The 13,004-nt window shown below is 44.7% G+C and overlaps 2 protein-coding genes and 1 long non-coding RNA gene across 6 annotated transcripts in view; 2 read left to right on the forward strand and 1 right to left on the reverse strand.

Annotated features, from left to right (window-relative positions):
- LOC109530773 (high affinity cationic amino acid transporter 1-like) overlaps positions 1-3,709 on the forward strand; it is a 7,189-nt gene extending 3,480 nt beyond the window's left edge. The window contains exons 7-12 of the mRNA XM_019894653.1: positions 33-222; positions 526-628; positions 1,101-1,288; positions 1,862-2,013; positions 2,100-2,208; positions 3,374-3,709. Of these exons, the coding sequence (XP_019750212.1) occupies positions 33-222; positions 526-628; positions 1,101-1,288; positions 1,862-2,013; positions 2,100-2,208; positions 3,374-3,474 (843 nt within the window). The 3' untranslated portion in view covers positions 3,475-3,709. The remainder of the gene's footprint in view (positions 1-32; positions 223-525; positions 629-1,100; positions 1,289-1,861; positions 2,014-2,099; positions 2,209-3,373) is intronic.
- Positions 1-13,004, reverse strand: part of LOC109530774 (uncharacterized) — a 15,585-nt gene that overhangs the window by 720 nt on the left and 1,861 nt on the right. The gene's annotated exons all lie outside the window — the stretch shown is intronic.
- Positions 4,505-13,004, forward strand: part of mtus2b (microtubule associated tumor suppressor candidate 2b) — a 13,462-nt gene continuing 4,962 nt past the window's right edge. For 2 of the 4 annotated variants that reach the window (XM_019894647.1, XM_019894651.1), the window contains exons 1-6: positions 4,505-4,814; positions 5,664-6,997; positions 7,465-7,642; positions 7,717-7,896; positions 10,423-10,506; positions 11,385-11,554. In XM_019894647.1, the coding sequence (XP_019750206.1) occupies positions 5,762-6,997; positions 7,465-7,642; positions 7,717-7,896; positions 10,423-10,506; positions 11,385-11,554 (1,848 nt within the window). In that variant the 5' untranslated portion in view covers positions 4,505-4,814; positions 5,664-5,761. The remainder of the gene's footprint in view (positions 4,815-5,663; positions 6,998-7,464; positions 7,643-7,716; positions 7,897-10,422; positions 10,507-11,384; positions 11,555-13,004) is intronic. The other 2 variants (XM_019894648.1, XM_019894649.1) reach the window with 2 other exon arrangements.

Genomic DNA, 13,004 nt, shown 5'->3' on the forward strand with positions numbered 1-13,004 from the left:
CCCGCCCCTCCAAAATCCATATTCGAATAAAGAGAGATCGTGTTTGTATTGACATCCTGGTTTTTGCTGTGTCCGCGTGTAGTTTACTGGGCGCCATGTTCCCCATGCCCAGAGTGATGTGGGCCATGGCGGAAGATGGCCTGTTATTCAAATGTTTGAGCAGAATCAACCGTCGCACCCAAACGCCCGTCATCGCAACCGTCATGTCGGGTGTTGTCGCAGGTGAATCAGAAATGCAAATAGACGCAAGGCTCTACTTGACCGTAGTTTTTTTTTTTTTGCTCAGTGTATTGGAATTTCATTTGGATGCAACATCCCCTATCATTCAAGAACCAGGGAGAAAATTTCTATGTGGATCATTTTTTCCCGACGAGGCTAAAGAATTCCTGACACTGACTTGACTTGATTAGAAATTTTGTAGGGACTCAAATGGACTTGCTCTTGTTTATGCCGCAGTGACTTGAAATTTGAAGGTTCAAACTTGACTCGCGCGGTTGACGCGTTGTTGTTGTTGTGCCGCTGCAGCCCTGATGGCCATGCTGTTCAACTTGAAGGAGCTGGTGGACCTCATGTCCATCGGCGCTCTGCTGGCTTACACGCTGGTCGCCGCGTGCGTGCTGGTGCTCAGGTACGTCCGTCAAATGCAAGGGTGCGGCAACTTTTTGAGGTACTTGGGATTTTTTTTTTTCTGAGGGCATCATCTTGACGGCAATTCAGCAGATGCCATCGGAATGAAAACGAGTCAGAGTGTTACGAAGGCAAAATCTTTTTTTTTTTTTTTGTGGAGAAATGTGCAATGCTATGACCAAAAACTTTTTGCATAAAAAAAGTTGTAATCTTAACAAGGACAACGACATATTTTGTCATAGTAAAAATATCATGAGTATGAAGTAAAAACAAAATTACATGACGCTTCTGATAGGCAGTACAAAAAAATGGAAAATCCCATCAAGAACCGAATGATAAAAATCGGCGATCATAACAGGGGAAAACTGTAAACTATTTTGCGGACCCCCAGGTTACGGCTCAGGGACCCCAGTTTGAGAACTACTGGTCCAATGAAGTCCGACGTCAGGTCTAAACTGATCTGTGGTGTGAAGGTACAAGCCCGACAAGAGCGCCACCGATGAGACGGCCGCTCAACAGGAGGAGGTGGAAACCGAGGGCGACGGGGCCATCCGGAGAAAAGATGACTTCTGTGCCACCATGAGGTGGCTCGTTTTCCACCCAGATAAAGAACCCACTCCTCGCTCCGGCTTCGCGGTCACCATTTGCACCAGCATGCTTGGTAAGAACCAGCACGTAAATTAAATTAGCTCCCCAAGTTCCGTTTTGACGGTGATTCAGTTAAAATCACGTTCACATTTATATCAGCATTTCAACAAAGCAATGAATACATATTCATGTTAAATTTGAATCACTGTATTAAGCATCGTGGAGTAAAATGAGCATTGTCAAATTGAAAAAGTTTACAGTAACAGGTAATCAATAATGATTTTAAATTGGAACATTATTGTGCAGGTAATCAATAATGATTTTAAATTGGAACATTATTGTGTGCATTTACTTGCTGGAAGTCATAAATTATAAGAGATACTCTTAAAAACGCTATTTAAGAATGAAAAATTATGTACGGTAAATCGAGTTGATGTATTTGTCATATAATAATAATAATAATAAAACAATTAAATTGTATTAACTGAATGCAATCACTCTTGCAACACAGTAATACATTTGAAAAAATCTCATGCTTTCTGGTGTTGAAATTTTTTTCAACCAAAGAAAACCCAATTTAAAATTGTCACCGAATGTTGTGTAGTACTCATAAAATAGCTTCTTGAGTTGGGTTTTGGTCTGGCAGTGGTTTTGGCGTTCCTGTTCAGCTCGGTGGCGGTCACGGGCTGGAAAGCTGCGTGGCGTCCAATCCTCCTGGGCGCCATCATTACGGCATGCGTGGGCGTCACCGCTGTGGTGTGGAGACAACCACAGAACAAGACCAAGCTCACCTTCAAAGTGAACATTTCTTCACTTCCCTTTTCAACTCTTCGGAGAACATTTGAGTTGTAATCCCGGTTAACGTGCTTGGTGTCTACTTGTAGGTCCCTCTGGTGCCCTTGATCCCACTGGTGAGCATGCTGATCAATACGTACCTGATGACGCAGCTCCTGTCAGGACCATGGGTGCACTACACCACCTGCATGGCTATAGGTGCTTATTGTTATGACACATGGCTTTAAATGGTTATCATTGTAACAAATGGCTACAGGTGCTTCTTGTTATGACAGATGGCTGGAGGTGCTTATTGTTATGACAACATGACTGTCGGTCCTCATATAACACATAGGTTGTTATTATGACCTGTGGCTATAGGTGTTTATTGTTATGGCACACCACTATAGGTGCATATTGTTATGAAACGTGGGTGTAGGTGTTTGTTATGACACACGGCTAAAGTTGATCGCTCTTATGACATGGCTATTGTCTATTGTGAAGACACATGAAATGACATTGTTATAACACGTGGCTACAGGTGCTTATTATTATGACACGTGGTTATAAATGCTTATCGTTATGATATGTGTAGGTGCTTATGGGTAGGTCATGTGGCTATTGGTGCTTACTGTTATGACACAGGATTGTAGGTTTGCATTGTTGACATGTGGCGACAGGTGCTTATTGTTATGGCATGTTTTTATAAGTGTCTATTATGACAGGTAGCTATAGGTGCTTATTATGACACGAGGTTATGAAGCGCCACTAGGTGGCAACACGTGGCTTTAAGTGTTACTACATGTGCTATAGGTGCTTATTGTTATGCCACCTAGCTATAGGTGCTTATTGCTGAGAGTTGTGGTTGTATAACATGTGGCTATCGATTCTTGTTGTCATGACACGTGGCTGTAGGTGCTAATTATTATGGTGCAGGATGAAACATTTGATTGCCATTTGTATATTTGTTGATTATAATAATATTTTAGTGAATGACCAGCGAGCTGCCCTCATGGACAATTCAGGCCACTTGCTGGCAGTCACAATTCACAACTCCAAAAACCCATTTTTTGTCATCAGAAAAAGGACAGTGAGAGCTGCCAGGAACACTGCCAATGTTCCAATTGCCTTTTACAGATTACGATCGGAGCAAATTATTCAAGCGGTGTTCTGCTAATGGCAAATATACAGTTACTTTGCCAGCTTTGTTAGCTTGTTGCTATGCTGACCTTGCAACTCCAAAACTACCAACAGTCCCACCATGTCCGTTTCCAAGTTAGCTTAAGATAAGATAAGAAAACCTTTATCCCAAATAGCAGAAAAGGGTCAAGGAGGGTTGACAGGATGGACACACTAAAGAATTCTTGTAAATGTTCTTTTGCAGGTATCCTCGTCTACTTCGGCTACGGCATCCGTAACAGCGCGCTGGCAGAGTGGAACAAGGTGTACGAATGCAAACTGGATGGTCGAGGGGATGAGTTGTGATTTGATGACCGGTCTGGTCAAACAAACAGAATAGACGTGAAGCAGAAGGCAGCTGACAAACTTTTTGGAGGACAGCAGCCGAAACAAAGCACTTTTTTTTCTATCTTTAGACACCCTTTTTAACAGACCATCTGTTGTACATATTTTCTCTTACATAACAACCTGTGTTCATTTTTTTTTAACTTAGCAGAGTTCTCTTCTACTTGGGTGGAGGGGGTGACCATGAGTAATGATTTTATTTGATTTGATTTTTTTTTTTTTTTTACAATTTTTAGCAATGAATACATCGGGTTTAATGAAAACATTCAGCCATTTGTGAGTGCATACATGAAGGCATATGCATTTGATATTTTGGGCCTTGGTGAAGGTCTGCCTGAGTTATAGCATTCAAATTTTGTGAATACTGTATTGTGAAGTGAGCAAGTGCCACTCTATATTTTGAGATGTATTGTAATCACCTATTTTTCAAATATTTACTTTTTTAAAAAATATTTTATCGTTTGTATTGCTCAGTCATATTTTAGTTCCGTTTACTTACCATTTTTTACCTCGAATGTTTGTATTTATATATTTTATAATTACATATTCCATGTGAACAAAATATGTACTTTAGAAGTGATTCATCAAATTTCAACAGCTTCATAACGGTGCAACGTAGAAAAAAGAATTGGATGTGCTCCAAGAAGTCACATGCTGCTAGGCAGATTCTGTTCAAGCGGGGCCCTCCTTTGCCCCGACTTGGCTGAAAGGTAGTCAACCCATTTTTATTTTTACGATATGTTCTATGTAGCACCATTAGTCTAAACAGGGCATTCTGATTGCGTTTGTGGAATATGAGTGAAGGAGTAAAATCCACACCGTTTTTAGAAATCCTCTGGGGGCGTGGCCATTTTGCTAACGACTTAAATGACGTCACAGTTGCGCAGGGCTCAGGTAAAGACCCATCGCGGCTCACCTGTTATCTGAAGCTGAGCCATAAAAACAGCACAGATACCACTGAATATTTAGACACTAATTGGAGGTCAAAAATAAATGAGCACACCAACTGACCAATTTTGATCAGTTTATCGACTTTGATCCACGCATTACGTGCAGGGAATTGTTTCCACAAACGAGCACCAGAGGGCGACCGTGAGAACGTGGGCGTTGCATCCCCCTCCTCTTCCTCCTCTTCCTCCCTGCGTGTTATTTTTTTTCCGGCGGGATGCTGCAGGCTGCGTGTCTTTCTCATCACGATTATGATCAACTGATGCTTTTCCTCGAGATGCGCGGTGTGAACTTTCCATGTCTACCTCGGTGATTTATTGGTGCTAAAATGACGATTTGAGGTGAGCTTGCAGGTGAGGATGAAGATGGTGGTGTGAATGTTGCTTCTGCGAAGGTAGCTCGTCTCACCTTTGTTTTTGTTTCTACATTGCATAACTAAAAATCTTTATGTTAAAAAAAATGGGTGGTGGGGGAGGGATACTTTTGCAAAGTGACTTGTGCTCACATGGTATTTTAGGTTTGTTTTTTTTTGTGGCGGGGGACCTGAAAATACTGTACTGTGGGGCTTTTTGTAATAATCGTAATATTCCGCCTCACATCTCCAAGCTGACAAGAAGGCGGGGCCAGCGGAGCATCAAAAACCAAAGTGTGTCCTCCATTTCCAGCTTTAATATTTTATGAGGCTTCCGGGCTCACGTGAAGCCACAAAATCATCCATAAAGCCAAATGTTTTTTGCACAGAGCAGCTTTATAGCACGTAATTGCAAGTAGAAGCTCTCAGGTTGCATAAGCAGAGCAAGAAGGAGTAGATTTTTTTTTCGCAGGCAGGTGGCAGAATGACCTGCTCAACAATAAGGAGCCGGGAGGGGGAGGGGCGGCGGAGGTGGAAATGTGTTCAGGCGAATTTCCCGCGTCTCCCACGGTGCTGCGAAGGCGTCGGAAGCGTGTGGAGGAGAACATAAATTTCCCGCGTCTCCCACGGTGCTGCGAAGGCGTCGCATCGGGGCTGTTATCTTCCCGCGCCGAGCATCATCCGGAATAAAGACAAGGCAGTGTGTTTGTTTCTAAATGTACATCTAGATGTACCACGGTCTAATAATGAAAGGGGGGGAAATGTGCTTAACCAGATAAACTAAAGATTCACGATTCAAGGGCAAAATCACAAATTGCGCAAGAGTAGGTAACTTGATCTATTTTTACAGGATCAGGTCCTGAGCTGGGAATGATGGTCCCTCAACTGTGTTGAACCACATAGAGGTAAACCCGCCCTTCCTGAGGCCGACTAACTGCCGAGTCCAAAATGTGCGAGAGAGCGGTGCCGCTGAGGAACGACAACGTGGCGAAAGACGCGCCGGCCGATGGGAACGCCAACGACGTCGGGGCAGATGATGAGGCCGGCAGTGTCGGCAGGTCAGCCGGAAGCGACGCCGTGTCCGAGCGCGACAAGGTGGTTATCTGGGGAACGGACTCCCAGTGCGACGACCCCGAGTTGGCGGAGTTCGAGATGCTGGAGTGTCAGGAGCTGGAGGCCTACCTGGTGGAGGACGGAGAGGATTTTGTTGGGCTGAGGGAGCGCAGCAAGGATCAGCCGCCTTCAAGTAGCAGGACTGCAACAGAGCCAGAAACTGAGACCCACGTGGACAACCAGGGCAGGCCCTCGCCTTCCCGGACTGAAAACGGAGAGAAATTTCTCGAGTCCTGGGTGGATCTCAACTTGAACTCCACCAAGGATCTCGCGTCAGAAGCCCATGAACGCAACAGGAACAATAACCAGAAGAATAAAGCCACAAAGAGAGCCGCTATTCACAAGACGCCACCCGTCCGAAACATTACAACTGATCAAAACGCACAAGCGGACGAGAGCGGGAGCCCTCGCAAAATGAAATTCGCACAGCCCAAAGCTGTCAAGAACCAAGGCTCCTTTGATAACTCCTTGAAAAAACAGAACTCCTTCGAGAGGAGCTTCAAGAAGCAGCTGTCCTTTGAAAATTACACCAAAAATTCCGCAAAGAACTCCTTCGAGAACGTCTCCCGTTCCTCCAGTCTGGAGGGAAGGAAGCCGTGGGGAAGCTCCAGTCGCCCGGTGACGCCGGCGTCCCCCAGGAAGCAACCCCCTGCTTCTCCAGCCAAGGGGCAAAGCGCCCGGGTGCCCAAGACCAGCCTGGCTAGTGCGATCCCCAAACCTGTCGGTCCTTTGCAGAAAGACTCTGACACCAGGAGGTCCTCTTCTCCGCCCAAGCCCCAAAATGTGCGTCCGAAAATCATCACCTGCATACGCAAGAGTCCTGCAGGAAAATTGCGAGGAACCGACACGCCGCCTGAAGGCACCATGCACCACTCAAAACAGTCCTCCAACTCTAGTACGCCGGCTCATGCGGATCTGAAGGTGGGTGCTCTCTCGAAAGGCTCACCGGTGCTCGGCTCTTCCATCCTTGACAAGTACAGGGAGGACACGTTTGGACATTGTTCCACTGGGTTGAAACCTGGAGCCGGCAGCGCTCCTCACGATGACATCCCTGGGAAATGTCTCCAAGAGGTAAGACCTTGTTTACAGTCAGTCCTGGGTTGGGCTAGAGCAGGGATGTCAAACTCATTTTTTTCGCGGGCCATATTTTGGTTTCCGTTTCTCTTGGAGGGCCATTCTGACTGAAACCATATAAAGAAGTCAATTTTAACGATTTACTCCACTATTAAGTTACTGCCGTGACAGGCTTGGTTGCAAGAAAATGCTTGCAGTATCCTTCTTATTTATGACAGATAAGAATTTTGAATTTTGGTCCAGATTTTAGTTTGCATCATGGAACTTGACATGTTTGATTTGCTGTTGCGGGCAACATAAAACCAGGTGGTGAGCCGGATCTGGCCCCCGGACCTTGAGTTTGACACCTGTGGGCTAGACCCTTTGCCCCTCAAGTCAGACGGATTCTCATCATTTCACTCAGGGTTCGGGTTATAACTCGAGCTCGATCGTGGTTAAATCGAAGTTCTGCAATCGCTTCGCAGCACACCTCTCACGATGGAGCCAGCGTCTACCGCTCCCCAAGATGCGCAAGGCCTCAGCTGGGCCTGGGCGCTGTCACCCGACAACCCACAGCAAAAACACGAGTTCAGCAAACCGGTCCAAAGTCGTCATCGGCGATGCTCGGCCAACACGGAGCTCACGGCTCCCTGGAAGCTTCAGGTGAGAAGCTTTCAAGGTGTCTTTGGTGGCTCACCGGCTGCTACTTTCAGCATTTTTGCCCTCTGTCCTTGTAGGGGAGCAAAGGAGGTCAGGTCCGGAAACCTCCCCCAGGAACCTTTTGCTGAAATCAGGCCAGTCTGGCCTCCGTCCTCCGGGATTCTCTGCCCTTCCTCCCGTCAGAGTGACGACTGGGGGCATCATGAGGAGCGTGTCGTCCATGTCTAATGACAGCAATACTTGCCGAACAACACAGAGTAAGTTCCTACCTGTTCAAAAACTGCCACATTTAAGACGGAGTCATGATGTGTTTTCACTTTTGTCAACTTTAGCCGTGGTTAGAGCTCTAGCCTGAAAGGGAAGTCCTAAATTTGCTGAACTATGATTGTTTGTTACCTGAGCCCCGAGCAACTGTGATGTCATTTTCAGTCGACAGCAAGTGGCAAAATGGCCGCCCCCTGAGATGGACAAAAACAGCTGGATTTTACTGTTTAACTCATACGCCACAATCACAATGAATAATTTGGTGTTGACTTCCCCTTCAAGCTGCTATTAGCCAGAGGGTAAAGGAAGTCACATATATGTCCCACTCACAAGTGTCAAGTCCCAACTGACTGTGGCATAATTCCTACAAACCTTTGGACATCAGCCACTTTGCCATCCCCATTGCTGCTTGTCTTAAACCACCCACGATTAGTTTTTAAATGGTCCCAAACCATCTCACGTCATGAAGTTGAGATAATGTTTGACCATGGCATCAGTGAGCTAAAGTGCGAAGCAAATGTATTCCTGTCTTTGTGGGTTTTAAAAGGACCCTTACCTTTGAGATGCACCTCTGATTCGCTAATTATGACAAATGTCAACCTGGTATAGATGTTGATAAGTTACAGCTATAATGTGCCAAAATCGTAGCGGCTAACAAATGATTTGATAGCTTTAGCAAACTTCATTTTGTGTTGAACTATACTGTATAGCTTACGCCAATAGTAGCTTACAAGTGATGTCATTTATAGCTAAAGCAAATGTTAGCGAGCACTCATAGGGCGCTATTGTTATTGCTCATCAGAGCTGGCAATTAATGTGATAGCTATATCGCTTGTGAAACTAATATTGGCAAATAACTTTCAAATTTACATTTCTCAAATATCCAACTCTAGTTGGCACATGTGATACTATACAGGTAAGCCATTTGACGTTTACCATTTTAGCTGATGCTAAAATGCTGTGCTTACCCCAAATGGTCATAAATCAAATGAAATGTAAAAGCGGGTCAAAAGAAAACAGTTTAAACTGGCCCAGTTTGTCTCGCTAATCGTCGAACTATTGTTAGTAGGCCTTTGGGCTGCTTGAAATCAGCGCAGTTAGGCAAAATTTGGAGCGTAATTGGGACAAAGAGGGATTGTTTTTAGGGAATGGGCATGGAAAATAATTTGTGACCAAAAAAAAAAAAAGACTGAGCAGCATGTGGCGTTTCTCTCGTCGACTCCATTTCGAGACTCTCGGCCCACTTCCAATTATACTCAGCAGAAGAAAAAAAAAAATCCTGGCTGCACAGCGGGCGCTCCCTGCTGGATTGTTGCAGGGAGCACACACGTTGGGCCTCCAGCGTTTTATGACATTGTTAATAATTTAACATGTTCTCGCTAATGAAACTTGACAGATGTGATGAATAATTACGATGCTTTTGTTCACCTGCCGATGAATTTGGGTGAAAAACATCTCGTCAGCAGCGATGACTTGTAGACGTGGTTGTCATTATTATTACAATGCAAAAGTAGCACTTGTGAATTGAGTTGTGAAATTAAATTAAATGTGCGCCAACCTAAAATGAATATAATTGAATATACAGTAATCAGTACTTTCCTAAACATACAAATGGGTTCATGTAACATCACACTTTTGTCCTAAAAAAAAAATCAGATTACATTTTTTTTCATTAACTTTTGAAAAGGTGAATTAATTATTGTAAAGTTCTTTCCTAAAATAAAAAAGGATGTTTTTAACACCCATTAAGAAAATAATTTTTTCATGTAACATTCCATCTTTAACCGTTCCGAAATAAACATTCATCCTTGAAACATTTTGTGTGTCCCCCCCACCCTCTACCCCCTATAATAAAACAACATTCATAAGAAAAGCTGATGTTGTTTTCCTCATATTATTTGCACTTCTTTCTTCTTGTAACATTACTCTTGTAAATTGTAAAAATATGTTCATTATGGTTTGATTGTATACATACCGGTACTTTATTTCACGCTGACTATTTATTATTCCCAGGAAAAAGTAAGTGAAATTGGATAATTTCCGTCAGTACACTTGACTCTCTCTCACTTGAGAGTATTGATATAATCCATAGCAATAAGAGAATATGAGAAAACCAGTTTTGTATAAACCTTGCATGACACTAACGGAGTGTTTGTGAGTTAGCGCCCCTCAGTGGTCAGAGATGGTATAACGGAAACTTTGTTTCTCCCCCCCCCCCTCCCCCAAGGAATTCCACGACGTCATATTTCAAATGTAACGCGGTTCAAATTTTTTGTTGTTTTTGTTTTTTTCCCCGGATCTGAATTTGTTTCTCCCCAGCCCCAAGGAATTCCACGACGTCACATTTCAAATGTAACGCGGTTCAAAATTTTTGTTGTTTTTGTTTTTTTCCCCGGATCTGAATGTAGCAGAGTCTTTCTGTTAAAATCTAGAAACGCCATTTTCAATTCCAAAACCCCAAAAGTCATTGATTTGCGTACATTGGTTTTTTTTTGTTGTTTGTTTCGTTCACATCACAGCTTGGAGAAAAGAGACACTGAAGGAATCAGAGGCGGCCTCCCCCAAAAAATGTGCAGTGGTTTCGCCCAAGCCTCAATCCCCTGGTGAGTCCTTGCTGATCGCGTTGCACTCGACTATATACAGCGTGTGTGTGCAGCATTGACTGTCTGTATCACGTATTGTGTGTGTGTGTGTGTGTGTGGGGGGGGGGGGTTGTACATTCATTGGTCCGTACAAGCGACTCGTAGCCAGTTTTTCCATCACCATCCATCTTGGGGATGCACTTTATTACCAGAGCCAGGCGGCCTGCCCGCCCGCTGTTGCCATAGCAACCGGCAGTCATCCTTGCTGCATGACTTGGGTGCAACACACGTCAGCCTTCACGTAGCGAACAGTAGGTCCGAATTACAATTTACATTAGGACCACCCCCCTCCCACCCTCTCAAATTATGATCGTGGTCCCAAACACTTTGAGCTGTGAATTTCTTTCAGAAAACCTAACCATCTTTATTTTGCCATCACAGCTATTTTGTAGGGGCTCGTATTTTAGGAACGATGTTGTAAACGCTCATCGGAAAAAAACTGGATTAGTTATTCAAAGTCAACTCAAGTCAAACCAACTTCTTGCCCCCACACAGCAAAATCGACATGTTTTTAATTCATTGCAGCAGGCGGCCATTTTGTCTCGTACTGCCACTTGCTGTTGACTGAAAATGACATCACAGTGCCGAAGGGCTCAACTTGCGAATAGAAGATATTGTTGTAAAGAACATTTTTTTTGACTTGACTTCTCTTTTAAAGGAAGAGTGTTTCATAGTTCTATCTGTCACTACACCGACATCTAAAGACTGGACTCAAATACGTTATGTGTAAGATATGATATAATTTCCCGTTGCACACCGGATGATCTCACTCGGCAGCAGCGGTTATGAATCAGTGGCCTTTGCAAGTGAAACCAATTCTCCGTCCCGTATTGCTGCAGTGCGCGGGCGGTGCGGGTCGTCGCAGGAAGTGGACCGGGCGCTCATCAAGCTGCTGAGGGAACGCTGCGAGCAGCAGGCCCGCCAGCTGCACAGCCTGCAGGCGCAGCTGAAGAAGGCCTCGCTGTGCATGAGCGTCTTTTCCATCACCACGCAGCACTTCTGTCACAAGGTGCGTGCTCGCACGCGAGATGGCGGCGGCGCCTGCCACGCCCAACTCCGCGTGCATCCGTTTGTCCAGAGTGTTTGTCCTCATTTGGATCGTGGCTGGGCGGCAGTCTATTCCGGCTGTGGAATGGTCGCCAGTCAATCGTTGACAGCTTTTTGCTGAACATTTGAGTACGTGCCGCTTTTCGGAAGCAAACGCTGTTAGCTAGTTAGCTAGCGCAAATTGTCGCTAACACCACGGCACGACTTTCCTTGGCTTTAGTCATAAAGGTGTTTCAGATAGCGTCGTCCGACCGTGGCTTGAAAGTGGCAGATCTTCCCCGAGCCTAGCTGCAAGTTAGGGGCAGCACGCGGGCTCTCTCTCGTGGTTTGTGAAGAATCACCGAATGACATTTTCAAACGGTGCGTGCATAGTTTCTCTGAATGCAGTCACTTTTTTCCGACCTTTTTTTTTTTTTTCTCTCCAGGTTTTTCCTTTCGTGACAGTTATAAGGGAGTGTCGATTAATCGTAGACTTTCATTATTCGGGGTCGGGCTTGGTCTTCAGCCCCCATGAATATCGGGGTTCATTGTTAAGTCTTGGCCTTGTTTTTGATGGACACCTAGGCCTGCCATGCTACTGTATTGTCACATTTGCATTCATAGTGAACACGCTAAGTATTTTTTTTCAGTAGTACTTGACATAAACAGTTCAAACCACTGTTTTATTTCACTCATCCCCTGTAGATGCAATTGAAATGCGCTGCTCGCGCGCGTGTGTGTGTGCTTTTGTAATTTGTAGCCTAATAGTGGGTGTTTAAAGGGTTAAGAGAGAAAAACGGGGCGTGCTCTGTTGAGTCGGGCTTGCCCAGTCTTTGTTCCAGACGCGAGCAGATGAGATGAGGCAAACCCTCCTCCTCCTCCTCCTTCTCCTCCTTCTGCATCTTCCTGCCGGCTAAGGGATGCTGCAGTCTGCTAGCGTGTATGGGCCATCGCTGTTCTCGGCCGCCTTGTCTGGAGGGCACGGTAAAGCCGGCAGGTGGAGAATCCCTTTTGAGGAAAGTGCGATTGGCGTATGTGTGTGCTTGCTTTTGTTTTGTTTTATGATTATGCTGAGTCAAAGCCCGGTCCCTTTTCTCTCGGCAGTCCGGTTTGCTGCTCTGCTCGCTCTTGATGTAGTTTGGCTTATGAGTATTTAAGATTAAGATATCCTTTATTTGTTCCACACTGGGGAAATTTACAGTCTACAGCAGCAAGATTGTGGGTAGAAAAAGAAAGAAGAAAAACAAAGTGTTTGCATTTACAAAATAAATGTACACCGTTCAATTAAGTGCAATATAAATATAGATGTAGATAAGGTGGCTGTGCTATTTACAATTGTTTTTCACATCATTTTATTTTTTATTCAGCAGCCTGACAGCAGTCGGTAGGAACGAGCGGCGGTATCTCTCCTTCTTGCAGCGCGGGTGTTAACA

Source organism: Hippocampus comes, unplaced genomic scaffold, assembly GCF_001891065.2.
Source record: "Hippocampus comes isolate QL1 unplaced genomic scaffold, H_comes_QL1_v1.1 scaffold89, whole genome shotgun sequence".
Lineage (NCBI taxonomy): Eukaryota > Metazoa > Chordata > Actinopteri > Syngnathiformes > Syngnathidae > Hippocampus > Hippocampus comes.